The sequence below is a fragment of the Pelobates fuscus genome, chromosome 11 (genome assembly GCF_036172605.1).
Source record: "Pelobates fuscus isolate aPelFus1 chromosome 11, aPelFus1.pri, whole genome shotgun sequence".
NCBI lineage: Eukaryota > Metazoa > Chordata > Amphibia > Anura > Pelobatidae > Pelobates > Pelobates fuscus.
In genome coordinates, this window is record NC_086327.1 from 73,070,935 (window position 1) to 73,091,004 (window position 20,070).

At 42.1% G+C, this 20,070-nt stretch overlaps 1 protein-coding gene across 4 annotated transcripts in view; it reads right to left on the reverse strand.

Annotated features, from left to right (window-relative positions):
* LOC134577564 (epsin-1-like) overlaps positions 1–20,070 on the reverse strand; it is a 149,213-nt gene that overhangs the window by 90,563 nt on the left and 38,580 nt on the right. For all 4 annotated transcript variants that reach the window (XM_063436368.1, XM_063436366.1, XM_063436365.1 and 1 more), the window contains exon 3: positions 3,502–3,751. In XM_063436368.1, coding sequence (XP_063292438.1) covers positions 3,502–3,751 — 250 coding nt within the window. The remainder of the gene's footprint in view (positions 1–3,501; positions 3,752–20,070) is intronic.

The window sequence follows — 20,070 nt, forward strand, 5'->3', positions numbered from 1 at the left end:
AGACTTTGCAGCGGATTGGCTTAAACAGACCACTCCACCTATTGTAGGAGTCATCAATAGAATACGGGAGATACACATGATGGATAACCTGATGGCAAGAGTTAGGGGTACTCAAAAACAACTCCAGAAAATATAGGCACCATGGGAAGATAGCCTCTTGAGTTAGGGACACCCAGTAGACCTAAAGCCCACAAGACAGATAAACAAATGGATGCGGATCCTCGGCTCCTCCTCCCCCCCCACCTTACTATTTTTTGACACCTTTCTATCTTTTTCCTACTTCTATTTTTCTATTGTTATGTGTAGCATATGTCTCCCAGAGGGTGTAAGGAGAGGTATACCCGGAAACTGTTTAAAGACCAGGTGTGGACAAAGGAACGCAAACCAAAGCCTTCAGGGTGCCCTGCCAGCTGCCGGCAACATGCAATGATGCCCGCAACGGGAGACCCACTGGGCCCTTAAAAGACCAGAGGGTGGGAAACACGCAGCCGGTTATCTAACTATAAGACACAGAGAAACCCATTACACAGCTCAATATTAGATCAGAGGGCTCCCGGCAGTTGGAGGGCATACACCAACATTGTTTATGTACATGTACAACAGCCAAGTTTCATATGTTACCAAATATTTCTTGTTTTTGTTCTTTTATAAATCACAAAACTAAAGTTGACTAATTGTAACTCGCAATATCAGAGAGTATTAAGGTAACTAATACATCCGTTTAGGAGGCAATGGTGGAGAATTTTAGACCACCATGCGACAGGTTACTACACTCTGTATACAATGTGTATGACAATCTTTGTTTGAGTTACGAAATGTATTCAATCTATGCATGTTATCTCTGTCAACATAAATAAAGAATAAAAAAATAAAAAAGGCAGACTTTGGCTCATTAAAATCAGTTGTACTCCCAGAACTATGTGTCGTTGTTACTGGTAGGGGCAAGGGCTAATCACAGCTCAGCACCTTGTACCAGCTCGTGGAGGATTCTGTGGGGAAAGTCCTTGTAAGGACTAGAGCTCCCAGGACTGTGTTGTCCAGTCCCTGGGAGGGGATAGAGCTAGTCCCCTATTCTGTTCCAGAAAGGAGAGGTTCCAGGAGGACCCCAATCAAGCCATGGCGACTGTGGTAGAAGCACTGAGGATTTCCCCAGTTGTAGCTAGGAAGCGGTCTTTGGCAGAGGTACCCAGCTGGGATACAGGGAGCTCCGCTACAACGCACTTTACTGTTCTACATAGCTGAGCACAAAAGTGTTGTGTCTACATTGTTGTGACACAGGGTAATTGTCCTTGGCATGTTCCTAAAATCTAAGCATGTTCATAAAAGTTTTTTTTTTTTTTAGAACTGTATGCATATACAATTAGCCTGCACTATGTTGATGATTAATAGGAACACTTGAACATTATGAATACACACACACATATATATATATACATACATATATATATACATATACATATATATATATATATATAATATTAACGATAGATTGTGTATGTTGGTTTTGGATTATTAGGCTCCTTTTAACAAGCTCAAATAGAATTCAATTAATCACTTATTTAGTGGTGTCCTGGCCTTGCCATAGCCACTATTACACCTTTTAGGATTATATGGATGGATGATCTTGGGCCATTCAAATGCTTCTCCTTAGAACAGCATTGAGGGCCCAACAGCGCGTGCACTCTGTGAAAATATAATTCTCAAAGAGACAAATTAAAATGCTAATCTCTGGGGAGACCAAAAGGGACACTCCTGGCACAAATACAAATGTAATGCATTTGATAGATTTCGACCTCACAAGTAGGTTGTATTTTTTGCACACTCAAACCTTTAAAGTTTTGCCCAAAAAATAAATATATATTGCAGAATTCTGCACCACATCATAAACCTGCCTTCTTAGTCACACCATCATGTCAGAAAGACTTCCTTATCAAAAGCATGCACATAATCTCAGTCCCAAAATCATTGAGTAAGCAGATTTGAATTCACAACCTGGATGCAGTCAGTCAAAGAATATTCAAACAAGTAATGATATCCTTAGAGTATGGCTCCATGGGTCTGCTCTCCATATTTTTTTCAGATCAATCAGCACAGTCAGTGGTTGAGCTATATGCATACCTTTGATCAGGGCTCGACAAATTCCAGGTGCCAAGTCGCCATAGCGCCTAAAATTTTTGCCTTGGGGTCTAGGATATGCGAGCCCCTTACTTCAAAGGTGGGCGGCCAGCAGCAAGCTGGTGGATTATAGAGGCCGACGGCATGCTGGGGGAGTCGTGGAGGCGGGTGGCTAGCGGTGCGAATAGGAGGGCCGCGAGGAAGCCGTGACGTCCCGGCTCTGCTCCCCTGCGCGCCACTTATTGAGTGGATATGACACGGCGCACGGAGAAGCAGAGCAAGGACATCACAGCTCCCTCGCCACCGGCAACAATACGCACAGCTAGCCGCCCGCCTCCGCGACCCCCCCCAGCATGCCACCCACCTGCACAATCCACCAGCCCGGTCATCAACTGGACCCTCAAAGGTATTAAATCAAGCAATAATGTGTGAGTGTATGTCTGTCATAGTGTGAGTGTATGGGTCTGTCTGTCTTTGTGTGTGTCATGGTATGTGTGTGTCTGTGATGGATTATGTGTGTGCATGTCATGTATGCGTGTGTGTATTAGTTTGTGTCTATCAGTGTGAGTGTGTGTGGCATGGTGTGTTAAGGTGACCAGACCCCTTCCGTTTGCAAGGGAATGGTGTTTTTACTCACCTTTTTTCCCACGCCGTGCTGGTATTCTCTCGACTGGCCCTGCATCTGTGGCGGAAATTATGTCTCTTCTCTGAAAAGGCAGTGGTTACATTGAAATGTCTGCAGGGACAGGCTTTAGACACCAGAACGACTACATAAAGCTGTAGTGGTCCTGGTGACTATAGTGTCCCTTTAAGAATTTGGGGCCTTTATATTCAACAACAAGAATTGTATTTTTGTTGTTGAATATAAAGCTTTGTAAGTTTTAAAAAAAATCTGGCTCCTAACTTTTTTTTTAGCTGGCTCCTAGATTCAAAGCAAAGCCCTGCCTTCGATAAGCAAGTATTTTTTCTGGAGTGAGGGCAGTGTGGCTAAAGAGGCAGGCTTATGGTGCAGCATTCTGCAAAACATTTACTTTATACATACATATATATTTTTACAAAATATTTGAGCGTGCAAAAATGGAAATGCATTAAAAATCGTATTGGTGTCTGTAGTGTCCGTTTAACTGCATTCTGTGTAAACAGAACACCGAATCTGAAAAACTATAAAAAAATGTTTTGGGAAGACTCAAGTCTTATCTAGGAAGTCTCTCTGGTGGCTGATTGCACATAGTGCAACAACTGGCAAATGTAGACATTGATGTTTCTCATACAAGACAAAGCTTGCCCATATTATGCAGTGTCTAGATTGGGTTTTACAACTGATACAGTGTTCAAAATGGCCTGCTTTTTTAATTAAAGTTATCGGGAAAAATTATTTAAACTTACATGTTGATGTTTGTGCCAGCTTTTCCTTCGTTTTTAGGGCATGTGTTCTTTCTTCTTTCAGTCGTTCATCATCCTTCAACAGAGAGACTAATTGTTTAGCTTTCTCGCGGACATTCACTCCCTGGTCTTTTCCATCTCTGTCCACATATTGGAAATCTTTCAGTGTCTGTATAGCATAAAGATTTTCTTTGCATTGCTGTGCCACCCGTTCAGAACCAGTCTTTATTAAATACTCCATCAATGTCATAGCCTGAAGAAGACAAATAAATAAATTAATTTTACACACAAAATTTATATGGTTAAACATACGTGGACACCATTACTAATTACAAGTTCAGGAATTGCAGCTTCACTAATTGCGAACAGATGCATAAAATTTAACACATAACTAAGATCTCCATACACAAACACTGGCAGTAAAATAGGCTTCCTTTCAATTTGTCACGGCCAAAGGTTACCACCTTTACCATAAGTCTGTATGTGAAATTTCTGTCCTACTACATCTACCCTGGTCAATTAGAAGTACAATTATTGTGAAGCAGAAGACTATAGGAGCAACAATGACACAGACATAAAAATGGAAGACCAGGCTTATGACAAACCTACATTTCTGCCAAAACGTTGAGGGTGGGGGGGGCAGTGAATTTTTTTTTATTTTTTTATACACATTGAGCCTATTCTTCTCCAGCTTTTATGACTTCTGTATGTTGGTATGTTGTGTAATCCCATTTTCTTTTTGGATGTTGTTGTTGGGTTTTGAATAGCTATTTTTATCAGTGGCTGTTAGTCAGAGGAGCATATTTCGAATATTTTCGGCAAAGTCGACCTATTTATGGTAATCCAATTAATGTGTTTAAATATACTGACACTGAGGGTGAGAAAAAATCATCTCTACTTAACACACACACACACACAATAGTTTGGTCCTGCACTTAAACAGTTAACTTAACCCCTTAAGGACCAAACTTCTAGAATAAAAGGAAATCATGACATGTCACGTGTCCTTAAGGGGTTAAAGGACACTATAGTTACCAGAGCTACAGCTTTATGTAGTTAAGGTGTCTATAGCCTGTCCCTGCAAGCTTTTTGATGTAAACACTGCCTTTTCTCTGTTTACATTGCTGCCAAGGAACACCTTTAGTTGCAGTCACTCAGATGGCCACTAGAGATACTTTCTGGATCAGTGCTGGACATTGTGCATCACTGTCGTACAGCAAAAGCGTGAGTTGGTGCAGCGTGGTGTTTTGATGATGCAGGCCAAGGAGGTGGAGCCAGCCACAGCAGGCCCGCACGGCACTTGAATAAAAGTGCATTTGACACCATTTTATGAGGAAAAGGCGGGCCACCTACTTAACATGGTTCTATGTGCATTAACGGAAGCTCCATTTGAACCTTTGGAAGTGCCCTTATGGCTCTTTCTCACAAAATCCAGAAATAAGGAAAATGTATCCATAATTACCATCATGGTCTTTTCCTGGCTATTTTTCCTAGCAACATTTGGATTTCCTTCCTATTTCATGCTTGGATTCATCTTGTTACTTGACTGGTGAACTAGGGTGCCTTTCATACCACAGACTTCGTTGTTTGATTGGATTTTCTGTCCTATTGGCAGGAAGGTGGTGCTAATCTATTAGTTAAATGCTGGCATGAATAATAGACAGGAAAAGAAAATTACAGTAAGAATGAATACATTTTCCTTTTTACTAATACTTGTTAAATAAAAAAAATAAAATAAGTAACTTAACTAAATTGGTAGTGGAGCGATGACTTAGCACGCTGTTACGCTTGCGAGTTTTAGGAGCTAGGTGAGAGAGGATGGAGGGAGAAAGCAAGGGCTCTGACTGTATCGGCCGATGGTGGAGCATGGAGTAGAAGTGTGCTGACGAGATCGAGCAAACTATTTCTCGAGGAAGCCCTGTGAGTGGAACAGTGGATTTGCCGTGTAAACCCGGGAGCTGATGGATCCTGAAGTGCTGAGAGGAGTGGAGTGGCCAGAGTACCGCAGATCAAGCCGGGCTGTCACAAATTTCAACCCATACTGATTTGGCACGGGAGTGGAGACTTGCAGTGGACGCTTCTGACCGGAGTCCGAGAGGGGGATTCCCCTGCGTTCTCCTGGGGACATGTGAGTAAGCTAAACGCTCTTAAATAGCAAAAACAAAAAAGGAGAGAAAGGGAGTCAAAAGGAAAGAAAAAGGGGAAAAGAAAGGAAATGGGGAGAAAGGAGAGAGGGGGAAAACAAACAGAATTTAACTGCAAAGACTGCTAAACCTGTATATTGCAAATAATTGTACTGACCCTAGCCCCTACAGAGAAGAAAGACTAAAAGTACTAAAAGGAGAGGGACACCAATAGAAAACCAACAAGTTAGCATAAGGAGATTAAGAGATAGAAGAAGCAGTACCGCTGCCGAACATTTAGGACTGGAAATTTGCAGGATACAAAGCTAAAGACTGTAAATACTTTTTTTGCAGTTTGCCTTTTGTTTTTCCGTTTCTTTTTGGTCTTTGTGGCCTTTTTCCCTATATCATATCTAACAATATAGAATGGCGGCTAAAAAGACCCAGGAAAATAGGGGTACAGAGAAAAAAATAGAAAAGAAAAAAGAACCACTGGAGAAACGCCTATCTTTCTTTTCACACCAACCCCAGAAATTAGGAGATCAAAGCAATTTGCTAGATGAAACATCGAAAAGTGGGGAACATGAGAGATTAGAAAAGGCTGAGACAGCAACAGAGTCTCAAAAGGTGACGGTAGATCTGCTTAACAACGCTTTGGAAACAATTTATAAAGATCAGAAATGAAATAACGCTTTTCAGAAGAGTTTAAAAAAACCTACTCAATATAAACAGAAAAGTAACACAAAATAAAACAAACAGAACAAGGCTTGATACAGAATCATAACGATATTGATTATTTAAAAAGCAAAATTGTTCAAATTTAACAAAAATATGCAGATGTAGAAGACAGGTCACGTCTCTACAGATAAACTGGAAGAATTTTTAAACAACTTTTTTGCCAGTCTGATCATCAAAAATGAGGCACATGGCCCTTTAATGGAACGATGGCACAGGATACCCAAACCTAAATACCGGTCTATAAATATTCCTAGAGACGTCATGATCTGCTGCTCGTCCTTTTGAATCAAAACAGCCATAAACACAATCAGAGAAGGAAAAACGTACGCTCCCTATGGAAAAAAAAAATAATATCGATATATACAAGAGCTAAAATAAGAGCTTATGCAACTCATACAGAAATACTAAGCGCTAACAACATTCAATACAGATGGGGTCCTTCGGCAAGATTACAAATCTTTAAGGATTCAAGAACATTTGAAATTGATGCCCCAGAAAAGTTGAAAGTTTGGCTACAAACGAGAGACTTAATTCCAGAAGCCGACTTCAAATAACCAAGATAGGAAGCAGAGGCCTGAAATGGAAACAGAATACGTGACACAGAATGTTAATTTTATATATATATATATATATATATATAAACTTAAAGGACCGGCGCGGCAAGCAGCCTGAGCGGACGCATCGCATGCAGCTCCGCACACAAAACAGCAATAATTGTGTTTCACCCGGGGATAATCCAGCCCAAACTGCTGCAAATCTACACCACTGCTATGAGGGGGCACGATGGGCAAAAAAAAAAAAATAGAAACCCAGGCCCGATAAGGGCACTATGAGCAAAGATATCGGTGATATGCTGCAGAGCTCCCAACAGGTCGCATGGGCCAAGTTGGCACTGGGCGCTGAACTGTCTTCCTACTCGTCAGAAGAAGCACTGACTGACCTGGGAGAGGGAGCCTCTTTCACCCTGCCAAGGGAGCGAAGCCCTAAACTACCAACAACCGGGGACCCGGTCACAGCGGAGCTACTCCAGAGCATGCTCGCTGACCTACGGAGAAATATAGCAGCTGACATGGCATACTATAAAACGGCCCTAGACAGCGCCACGACCAAAATTACCCACCTGGAAGCTTCTTCCACCACCCATGAAACCAGGCTCACCGCTGTAGAGGGGAAAGTGGCTGGCCTGCAGAAACAGCAAATGGCAACTGCTGTGAAAATTGACGCAATAGAGGACAAGAGACAGAGGTATAATCTTAAAGTGAGGGGGATACTGGACAATGTGGGCCTCACAGACTTACCCCACTTCCTCCGACGCCTCTTCACGGCAGCAGCCAAAGCAAGCAAAAGCCATCCGACTAGACGGGATGTTCAGGCTCCCGAAAACCGGTGAATGCTCCAACGCCGGCAACGGCGGACTTAATCATCCGGTTTCAATCTATGCAGGATAAAACCTCACTGCTAGCTGCAATCAGGGGGAAAACCCCATTAAATTTTGAAGGCGCAATCCTTAAGGTGTTTCCAGACCTCACGAAAGGTACACTCTCCTGGCGCAGAACACTACAACCGCAACTGCAAACGCTACGCAAAGCGGACATAGCATACAAATGGGGGAACCCAAGAATGGTTATTTTTACCCACAAAGAGTCACACACACAGCTCATAACTCACGAGAACTGGAGGCTCACGTACGTTCCCTCCACCTCCTGACAGCCCCGGCACCGGCTAGATCCTACAGGTATCCCAGAGTTCACTCCCCGAACGCTCCGAGATCCCGAACCCACCAGACCGCCGGTGGACACGGCCGTACAATGAACTGCCTAAACAGAATAGGTGGGACACCCTCTCACCGTTGCCATGGACATACCATACACCACTGGTGCCAGAATTTCATGTAAAAGTTATATTGCCGTTAATGTTATATTGTCGTTAAACTAGCTGTATATTTTTACTGTTGCAAAACCACACTCTCGTTCACACAACATATGCAACCCACCTAGGCTGACCATTGCCTACACGACGCTACACGCCCAAGTAGATTGTCTGCCTAAGTTAGAAGGGCTCTAGACCCTTCACCACAGCTTATTTCCCCCCCCCCCCTCCCTCCGCGGCACTGTTACCGTGACAGCAACAAGGCTTACACTCCAGGAAAGTCGGGAGGAGAGGTGACTACTTCGACAGGCACGGTACTGCCACACGAGTGTTATTTAATTTACTTAACTTACCTATGTTTTTATTATCTATCTCAGCCTGTAATACAACTGACTAAACCTGTAATGTCTCTCTACGCCATAGGCATCATAGATAGGCTACTCAAGAGGTTAGGCTTGTTAACCTACATAAAAATGTACAGAACTGCAAGCCACTACCTAATCTGCAGGACACTGTATGACTACACTGTTGTGGCATCCTGACAAAGCTATTGTTAATAACACAAGGCAGTTAATGCAAATAATTTACACTTGATTGGACATATTTGTCTCGCTTACTTATGTTTCTTTTCCTTTAAAACAAAAACGTGCAAACCTTTCATGCCACTGTTAATCCTATATTTAACTATGCAAGCACGCTGTTGTGGCGTATGACTATGCTTTGTAATCACCTGCACGACAAAAATAAAGAATTAAAAACAAAAAAAAACTTAAAGGACCACTATAGGCACCCAGACCACTTCAGCTTAATGAAGTGGTCTGGGTGCCAGGTCCAGCTAGGTTTAACTCTTTTTGCTGTAAAACAGTTTTTTATGCTCTTGAGGATGGAAATAGGAGACGAGCAAGGAGGTAACTGCAATACGGAGATAAATGGTTAAGTTTGCCTCTTTGCATGTGAGGGGATTAAATTCCTCTCACAAAACATCTATTCTCATCCAATCACTAATAAAAATTAAAAAATTTATGTATGTGCTATACAAGAGACGCATTGGAATTGTCTAGATACAGTTTTCCAAAATTCAAGACTTCCCTAGGATTATTGTATCATCACTACAAGACAAAAGAAAATGTGGGGTAGCAATTTTATTTTCACGACATATAGATTTATGTATAAAAAATTCTGAACAAGATAAGGAAGGGAGATCTATAATTACATTATGCATGATTAATAACATTCTCTATACACTAGTTAACGCGTATTCACTAAATGCTGCACCAATTAAGTTTATATCAAGATTTAGGCATAGATAGGATAAGATTAAACAGGGACATATTATCTGGATGGGAGATTTCAACTGTGTGATGGACCCTGGGTTGGATGAACAGACAATGCAAGGTAGACAGACAGAAATGTCCACATACAAGCATCAAAATTTCGATCGTTTGCCCAGGGAACATTTCCTCTATGATACCTGGCATTTATTTCATACCCAGGAACGAGACTATACATGCTTTTCTTTTTTTTTTTTTTTTTAATTCTTTATTTTCGTTGACAGGAAATACTGCACATACATCGAGAACGTCACAAAATGCACATCCATTGACATATATACAGCATACAGGGTGCAGTATAACAATATTGTATGCCTGTCAGTATTCCTCGGTATGTCCAGCTACTGGCTGTCAACTTTAGTTTTAAAGGGTTATGAACGAGAAACTCAAAGAAAAGTAGTAACACCTGTACCACTGCCAATTGGACAGTGACATGCATGACGCAGGAGTGCACCTGCTCCTAGGGGGAGTGCTTCTGTTACGGTAAGGTGGTGTGTATAGGCTAAGGTGATAGGCCTGCGGCAGAATGCTATTGTGGGTTTATCGCTCTCCATCTGCCGGAGGGGCAGCAGACAGCAGCGTGCGCTCCCACCTACTGCCGGTATCCGGCGGGGCCCCCCAAGGGCCGTGGTGTATGTCCCACTAGGCGCCCCTATGTCAGGAGTTCCGTCCTGTTTGTATCTCTCCTTGCTCCCATTACAAGATAAGTGGTGTTACACAGGGAGGTATAGATAGAAAAGAGAGAGGGGGATGGAAGAGTTACATGCTTTTCTAAGACACATCTTGCTTATTCGAGAATCGACTAAATTTTGACAGATGTAAATTCTATACAAAGAAAATTGGGATTGAGGAGATTACATGGTCAGATCACAACATAATTTTTTTGGGAGGAAAAAGAAAAAAATTCTTAAAAAGAGCCCGGAATGGAAGCTTAAAGAATCTGCATAAAAAGATATATATATATACACACACACACACACACACATATATACATACATATATATATATATATATATATATATATATATATATATATATATATATATATATATATATATATATATATATATATATATATATATATATATATATATATATATAAATAAAATATTCATTTTTATTTTCAAGAAAAATTTTCTAATGACATATCTCCAGTCTCAATATGGGCTGCCTTGCAATGTGTGATCCTTGGCCATTTTCTAAAACTTGATTCTCAAAACAAAGAAAGAGAAATAAAATCTGTCTGAACTTTATCTTAAGTTGTTAAACCTAAATCGCTGTAATAAAATAAATCTGTCACAGGTGGACTTCAGTCAGCATTTAGAAACATCTCAAAAATGATCCGAATTAAAGGACCACTATAGGCACCCAGACCACTTCAGCTTAATGAAGTGGTCTGGGTGCCAGGTCCAGCTAGGTTTAACCCTTTTTGCAGTAAACATAGCAGTTTCACAGAAACTGCTATGCTTACCTATGGGTTAATCCAGCCTTTAGTGACTGTCTCACTGACAGCCGCTAGAGGCGCTTCTGCGCTTCTCACTGTGATTTTCACAGTGAGAAGACGCCAGCGTCCGCATTCAGCCGGTGACGGAAGAAAAGGGAGGAGAGTCCCCAGCGCCGAGGGAGCCCGGTGCTGGAAAAATGGTAAGGGATTAACCCCTTCCTCCCCCTTCAGCGCCACAGGAGTGGGACCCTGAGGGTGGGGGCACCCTCAGGGCATTATAGTGGTCCTTTAACCCCTTAAAGGACCACTCTAGTGCCAGGAAAGCATACTCGTTTTCCTGGCACTAGAGTGCCCTGAGGGTGCCCCCACCCTCAGGGACCCCCTCCCGCCCGGCTCTGGAAAGGGGAAAGGGGTAAAAACTTACCTTTTTCCAGCGCTGGGCGGGGAGCTCTCCTCCTCCTCTCCGCCTCCGTTCCTCCCCGTCGGCTGAATGCGCACGCGCGGCAAGAGCTGCGCGCGCATTCAGCCGGTCACATAGGAAAGCATTCATAATGCTTTCCTATGGACGCTTGAGTGCTCTCACTGTGATTTTCACAGTGAGAATCACGCAAGCGCCTCTAGTGGCTGTCAGTGAGACAGCCACTAGAGGATTAGGGGGAAGGCTTAACTAATTGATAAACATAGCAGTTTCTCTGAAACTGCTATGTTTATAAAACAATTAGTTAACCCTAGCTGGACCTGGCACCCAGACCACTTCATTAAGCTGAAGTGGTCTGGGTGCCTAGAGTGGTCCTTTAAGGACCAAACTTCTGCAATAAAAGGGACTCATGACATGTCACACATGTCATGTGTCTTTAAGGGGTTAACAGGATGCAGCTGAGATACAACTTTAAGTGTTATAACAAAGTGTCTGAACACGCATGTTGTCAACAGGATTTAAATCATATCTTTTTAGTAAATTTGCAACATTTGTGAAAATCTGCTTTGCCATTATTGGGTATTCGGTGTATAGATTGATGAAATACTTTAAACAATTGAAGAATGATGTTGCAACATATAAAAATGTCTCTGAATATTATATACATATAGATTTTGATATACTTTGTATAGTAACATTTTGTCTATGGAGAATTTTGTATTCATTTTACAAATGGAAACGGGTTTGTACAACTATGTAGAACAGTTTAAATGCCTTTTAAGTTGGTACTCTAGCCCTGTCAGGTTACACCACTTTGAACCTACCTGCTCTGCCCTGTGCTTTGGGTATTATGAAAGAAAATACTTTCCTCGCCCTTTTCATTTCTGGAATGGGGTCTGCAGGCTTCTGAGCCAGATTTGGAAAACTCACTACCTGAATTACTGAATGACTACTACTCTCACCGAGACTATGCCACAAAAAAAAAAAAAAAAAAAAAGACAAATTCAAAGCCACAAGGCTTGGTGTGGAAAATGGAAGGTCTCCACCCTTTCAATTGAGATACTGATGAATAAAATTAGGTTGATCCACAGTATGGGGGACCTAACTGCCTGGTTCTAAAATATGCTTGAAGCCCATAATAAGATCTGGTAACTCTAGCAGGCTTATCTCAAATTTAAAATTACATTTAAAAGGGACAATGTAGGCGCTGTATCTGCTTCATTTCAACAAACTGGTTGTTTCAATGCTAAACAAGAGTCTCTCCCGTCTGTGTCCTTTGTCTTTGCTAATGAGTATTAGCCCGAGCAGAAATTGGCATTTATGATTGTCAGAGTGTTAGCTGACTGTTTTTAACCTATCAAAGCTCCCATTGCCAGCATGACTAGGTATAACTACAAGAACATGTGTAATCTCTGACTTAGCCAGAGCTCCAGTAGGTGCCAGGCTGGGGATGGCCAAGGACCCTCATTCAGTGTTAAATTGCTTGAAAATGATTTATCACTGAACGGAGGGACAGTGCCAGAGAACTGGACCCACACAGCTGCCGGGGGTTGCGCTTTCTTTATCTGAGCTCTTTCTTCGTTGGAAACATATCCAACCCATCACCCATAAACACAAAGGGGCTGCCAGGATTCTAAACTACCGAGGTCCCACGGTCCTACCGCACGAAGCTGAGGAGGGGGGAGGAGGGGGAAACAATCGACACAGGGAAGTGACTTCTGTTTCAACCTGGGCTTGAAGATCTGTGTGGTCACAGCACTACCACTCTTGACTTACCCGACAAGTGATGAACCACCGTTACCCGCAAAGTCCCAAGAGAGCAAGAGGTTGCTCAGAAATTAATATGGAGATGAACTCACTATCGTGGCCCGCACATGGTGTTGGCTGAAAGCAGCTAAGGAGGTTGCCTGAAATTTATTTCCAGCATTGTACCGCATTGTTTAGTTTTGAGAACATCTTTTGTTTGTCTTACCAGTGTCCAGCATGGGTTAAACATCCTTTTAATATTTACCTTAATTCCAGTCCCTTGGTGGTGGATTGATTTCTTCCTCCAGCAGATACCTAAAGTGCATGCAGGGCAAGTGTTACTCACATTAGATTTTCCCCACAGGAATGCATTGAATCATTGCTTTCCTATGGGGATTTTAAAGACATCCTTATGCAAAGAGCCTCTGGTGGTAAACATTGCAGTTAATCTGAACAACCAGTAACAAAATAAATGAAAACTGCAATGTTTTCACTTGAATAGTTAAATGACAACTCCACTCTTCCAACCCACCTCCCCCCACCAAAAAAAAAGTTTAGTAGATATACCCCAAATTAATACATGCATGCATATATTCATTATGAAAACAACAAAATGCAAAAATAAAACAATATGATAAAATTTCTAAGAAATTGGTGCTGACATAACTGTATAATAAAGCTCAAAATATACCATATGACATAGCCCGTGGTGTCTACTTTCACAAATGGTATGCATTTATGGGGTAATTTTAACTGTCAAACTGCTACAATGCCCTAAAATGTGATATAGACACATCAAATGCATTTATCAAAATTCTAATTGTAAAAACTGTAATGGTCAGGACTCTTAAGGCACTGTAGCTTCACAGGATAGTGGAAAAGACATACATTGTGGGTATTAATTTATTCAGAAGAGTTTGCCGAGCATACTAATGGGGTTTTGATCACAGTGGCACATACCAGACTTGAAAAATTACGTGTATGTAAAAAAAAAAATGAAAAAAAAAAATATTTTACCACAAAGTTTGACATACACTGGTGAAAAAAATGGCATCACGTTAAGGCACAATATACACCATATGTGATACACTGTAGTGTCTACTTTCACCAATAGTAGGTCCTTGAGGGATAAATTCAACAGTTAAACTGCTACAATGCCCCCAAAATGAGACTTGCCCCCATCAAATTCATCTATCAAAGTTATCACTGTGAAAACAGAAATGGTCAGGTCTCTTATGACACTAACTTCACAGGATAGTGGCAAAGACATAGATTGGGGGTATCGTTTTACTCAGTTGATATGGCTGAAAACAATATGGGGTTTTCTACAGCAGTAGTATACATCAGCTTTATAAAATACACATTAAAAATCCTTGTTTTATGTGTCTATGAAAAATCTGGAAAAAAAAACACAATTTTACTACACTATTTAGCAGAGATTGGCGGCGAAATGGCTACGTAAAAAGTGTCAGAATACCCTTTGGTAAATAGCCTGTGATGTGTGCTTAATAAAAAATATATACTTTTGTGCAGCAATTTTGCTTTCTGTGATGGCTATTAAGCTTACAAGACAAACATACCAAATTCTAAAATAGCTCCACATTACATTTTTATTTTACTCCTTGTATTTTGTGACCTGTAACTTTCAAAATAAGCTGAAATCCTAGACACATTATGTACTCTGAAAATCAGAACTAATTGATTTTTTTTAATTACTTTCCTTAAGCTGCACTTATTATACACACGTTATTGCCTAAACTGTGAAAGAAATATATATATTGTTTTTATAATAAAGAAGAATTTATATATGTCACATCAGATTGAAGCCCTTTTTATCCTTTAAAAAACGATATATAACATGTGTTGGTGCAATAAATAAGAAAAATGCAAACAGAGGTTGAACACAAACAGCAAAACATGCAAAAAAATGCTTGTGTCCTTAAGGGTAAGTCCAGTTTTTGAAGCTGCGTCCTTAAGGGGTTAAACATCTAAATAAATATCAACAAAACCTCAATGTACAAGTACGTAAGGCCTTGATATAATGAAGGACACTAATCTAGTTATCAAACCGGCAGACAAAGGAGGTGGCGTTATCATGAGCAGTGAGTTCTACCTTTGAGAGTTCTTTAGGCTCCTAGATGACAGTGCCACCTACCAAAAACTGCCATTAGATCCCACCAAGGATATACAAACAAAATTCTCAAAACTCATTGAGAAAGGTTTTACCTCAGGAATCTTAAACAAAAAGGAACATCAATATTTGGATGTTAGACACCCCGAAATTCCAGTGTTTTACTTTTTGCCTAAAATGCAAAAAAACACATTTCTAAGCTGTTGCCCTTCCTACCCAAGAGATACGACCAATTTGCTACAAGTTCTGAATACAGACAAATGGCAAAAAGATTTTTTATTGATCACAGCAGACGTTTCCTCGTTGTAATCTGTGATTAAGCATGTACTTGGGATTCGCGCAGTGCCTCCGGGCAGGCCTATAATATCAGGCATTAACTCTGTGTCAAGTCGACTGTCAGAATATGTTGACCATTTCCTTCAGCCATTGGTAAGCTGTTGCCCTTCCTACCCAAGAGATACGACCAATTTGCTACAAGTTCTGAATACAGACAAATGGCAAAAATATTTTTTATTGATCACAGCAGACGTTTCCTCGTTGTAATCTGTGATTAAGCATGTACTTGGGATTCGCGCAGTTGACTTTTTTTAGAATACCCAGTATGCAGAGATTCAGATTCAGTTTGTTCTGGAAGCCATATTGCTTATATTGAACAAGAATTATTTTTGGTCCTGAAATAGCTCATACCTACAAAACTGTGGTACAGCGATGGGGACCAGGTTTGCCCCAGCTACGCCAACTTCTTCATGGCACACTGGGAATCACTTTGCCTGGGCGAGGGGAGTGGCTGGGCAGCAAACCTGGTGCTCTATAAGAGATACATTGATTATTTGCTTTTTATATAGAGAGTTGGAGAAGCATTACTCCAAGAATTTATAAGTTTTGTTAATACAAACGATTCGGGTATCACCTTGTCTTTTACATATAGTAGCTCAGAAATAGACTTTTTAGATTTGTCCATTTATAAACAAGACGATATAATCAAAACTAAAACCTTCTTCAAAACCGTCGATGTGAACAGTTACATTGAGAAAGCCAGTTGCCATTTCAGCCCGTGGCTCGATAACATACCGAAGAGTCAGTTTAACAGACTCACGCGTAATTGTACGGAACAAGACATTTTTATGAACCAAGGACAAAAAAAATAAAAAAATTCTTTTTTTTTTTTTTTTTAAAAAGAGTTCCTGGAAAGAGGCTATAATAATAACCTCTTACGGAAGGCATTAAATTCTGTGGACCCTATCGAAAGGGAGGAACTATTAAATAATAAAAATAAAGATTCCAATAGCCAAGCCAATCTAGTTCCTTTTATTTGCCAATTTTCAGGTAATCATAATGGCCAAGTTACGAATATTAAGAAACACTGGCATTTGCTATTAAATGATCCATTACTGAATGAGATTTTACCATCATCACCAAAAATTGTGCATAGAGGTCTGCCTAATCTAAAAAGAGTTTTAACCGACAGCATTATTTGAAAAAGTAAGGAGGAGAATAAAAGCTATTTTTTAACTCAATAGAGCGTTTTCTTATTGTTATGGCAGGTGTAAAGTATGCCAAATTACAAACTCTAAAAGACTCCACATCATACAATATGTAGTTAATGTAGTAAATGGTCACAGTTAAAGTATTAAAGAGTGTATTACTTGCCATTCTAGTGGTGTTGTGTACATGCTCACATGCCCGTGCGGCCTTAACTATATTGAGCGCACTACCAGACCCTTACGCACGAGAATAGAAAATCAAACGTATCCCTCATTTTTCCATCGCCTGCCATCCTCCATGGCCGCAACTTGGTGCTGAGTTTGGGTCAGATCTTTCTTCATCGTTGTCAGCTCATTTTCAAGGTTAATAATGCGGGCCTCATGTGCAGCAATGCTGATTTCTGTATCATGTAGTTGCACTGACAGTCCATGAATTTCCTTCAGACATAAATGAATTTATATCTGCCGTGATATGACGGCTGAGGTTATCTAGGAGGGCCTTCAGTCTTTCTTCAGTGATTGGGAGGCTGCCATGCACCATATGCTTGCCTGCTCTCCGTGTCTCAGCCATCAGTTCGAGGCTGGAGATAGATTCTTCGCTGGACGTTCGGGAGGGCGCGTCTGAGAGTGGTGCCATGTCAGGCCTCGAGGATGCTTGCGGCTTCCACAATAGTTTGCCGACATCGGCGGTGGATGGGGGCTTTTCCACCCAGTATTTTTTGCTTTTGCACCCCATTACTTCGGCAAGGCAGGAGGCGCGTTGCGGGAGCTGGTGTGGTAGGTATTATAGGGGAAAATAGCGTGGTTTTCCCTGGCTTGAGCGGAGCGCATGAGAAACACGTCCATTCCATGAGGCTACTGGCTCCACCCCCCCAAAAAAAAACACTTTTAATAATGATTTGTGTGTCAAGAAAAGTTCTTAGATTATATAAACACACACATATATATATATATATATATATATAGACACACACACACACACACACTTTTATTCAGAGTTTTTACAAAGTTTTTAAAACTTTTCTGCAGGCATTAGGGGCACTGCCTGAGAGCTCAGGCAGGCCCCCATTGCAGGCACTGCACAAGCCGGCTATTGCAACCAATATGATCGCGAGGACCCGCGACCACATGGCGATTACATGGCACGGGAGGGCCGGATCAGGCAGTGGGGGTCTGCCTGAGCTCCCAGACAGACCCCAGGATCGTGATCGATAAGGTAAGCGGTTATTTTCTATCGGACGTACCAGGTAACAAGGGTTAAGGGGGCAGGAGCACTTCACCCAGACTACTTCAATGAGATGAAGTGATCTAGGTGCCTACAGTGTCCATTAAAAAAAAAATAAAAAATAAAAATACATTGCATAAGGTTTCTTGTCCCACCGTAGTAGTGGGAATTGTGACATCTGTCGTTTCTTTATATCTCACAGGTTAATCCCTCTGATGGCTCCAGAAGCCTTTAGTTACATACTTGAGTGCAAACTTTTTGTCTAGTATTTAGTTTAAAGAATGTGTTCTGACAGTCACTTGACTTCTATGTGCAGTTTTCTGTAACTGTCCTGTTAGACAATCACAGATGGGATGCACCAAAGCAGTCCTGACAACATATTCATTACAGTGTGTTGAAGTGGTTATAGTTCTTGGGAGTGTTCTGGTTAAACAAAAAAAACAAACAAACAAAAAAAAAACACGACATTTAAAGAATGTGCTGTGACAGTCATTTGTCCTCTCTGTACAGTTTCCAATGACGGTCCCAGCACACCTTTTGTCATGAAGGTTTTAAAAGCTGCAGTCCATTATAATCAAACTTAAGCTTTACATTTTAGTAGTTTAGATGTTAGGATAAATAGTTTATTTTAATATATAGATAAGCAACCTTACACATTTTATCTTGAATTGTAAGAATTGTCCTTAGTATTGTTTGATATGTGACAGGTAGATATAAAGATAACCATGCAGTGGCCTGAACGCTGGACGCATCTTGCTAGAGCTCCGCTCTCCAAGCGCCTTCAAACAGCTTACAAAAGCGACCTAATTATCTAATTTCATCAGAAATGGAAAAAAAGGACCTCCAAAAAGCTGCCCAAGAAAGGTTCCGAAGTCGGGAACACGGTGCTGGACCTCATGTCGGCCCAGAAACACGGACAGCCCGAGGGTCAAGATGGCGGCGCAGAGACGCCACGAGCCTCACCTGCCAAGGAAGCCCCACTAAAGGACCAGGATCAGGTCCTAGCTAGGTTGACCGAGGTTCGGTCCTACCTGGCAGGCGAGATTGCAAGGTCTACCGCGGTGCTCCAGGCGGAAATTCAGTCGTTGGGGACCCGTACCGCGCGGCTGGAAGAGCGCGTGGAGACCCACGCTCAGTCTCATAATGGCCTGGTGGATCAAGTTAATTCGATGGCCGCTCACATGGCTGAAACCGACCTCGCCCTGGAGGTAACAACATGCGGCTGCGGGGCCTGCCCGAAGGGGATGAAAGAGATCTGCAGGAGCTGGTGCTCAGGATACTGCGGCCTCTCCTGACGGATTTCCCCAATGACCAGTGGCACATTGAAAGGGTCCATAGGGCCCTGCGAGCTCGGAGGGCAGAGGCAAATGCCCCTAGGGATGTAGTAACCAGATTCCTGCATTTCGGCACTAAAGAAGCCCTCATGAGGAGAGGCAGAGAAGGGCCCATCCGGTTCGAGGGCGCGCTGATATCGCTCTATCAAGATTTGGCCCCCTCCACCCTGCAAAGGAGAAGGGAGTGGAGGCCGATTACAGCGGCTATGAGAAACGCCGGTGTCCGGTATGCGTGGGGTTTTCCCTTTAAGCTCCTGGCGTTCAAGGGGGACCGGACACACGTCCTGACACCGGGTGGTGTCCCACCTTGGGATTCAACCCCCTTCCGACCTTCCTAGTGTGGAGATGCGCCCACCTGAATTGCCGCGGCTACTGACGGATTGGCAGGAGGAAGGAGCGAGAGGCCAGCGCTGACTGAGCACGGTACAGTACCCAGCTGAGGGTGCGGGGGCCTACCATGGTGTGGGGTTCTCCATGTATGGATGCGGGTGGGGTAAGGGAAGCCTACTTGGCAGGGACTGAGGGGTCTTTTTTCTTCCTTGGGAGAGCTTTGGGCCTGGGGGGGGAAATGGCCTTCCGGGGCCATGGGACAAGAGTCTAGGGTATGGTCCGACCCTTGCAGGGGAGCGAGCTCCTGTTGACTGAGCGTTTCTTGGGCCTTGGAGGCTTAGAAGCAGGCCGAAAATTCGGGGGGCTTGCCGAACGGGTCCTCCTTTAAGCTACTACGGA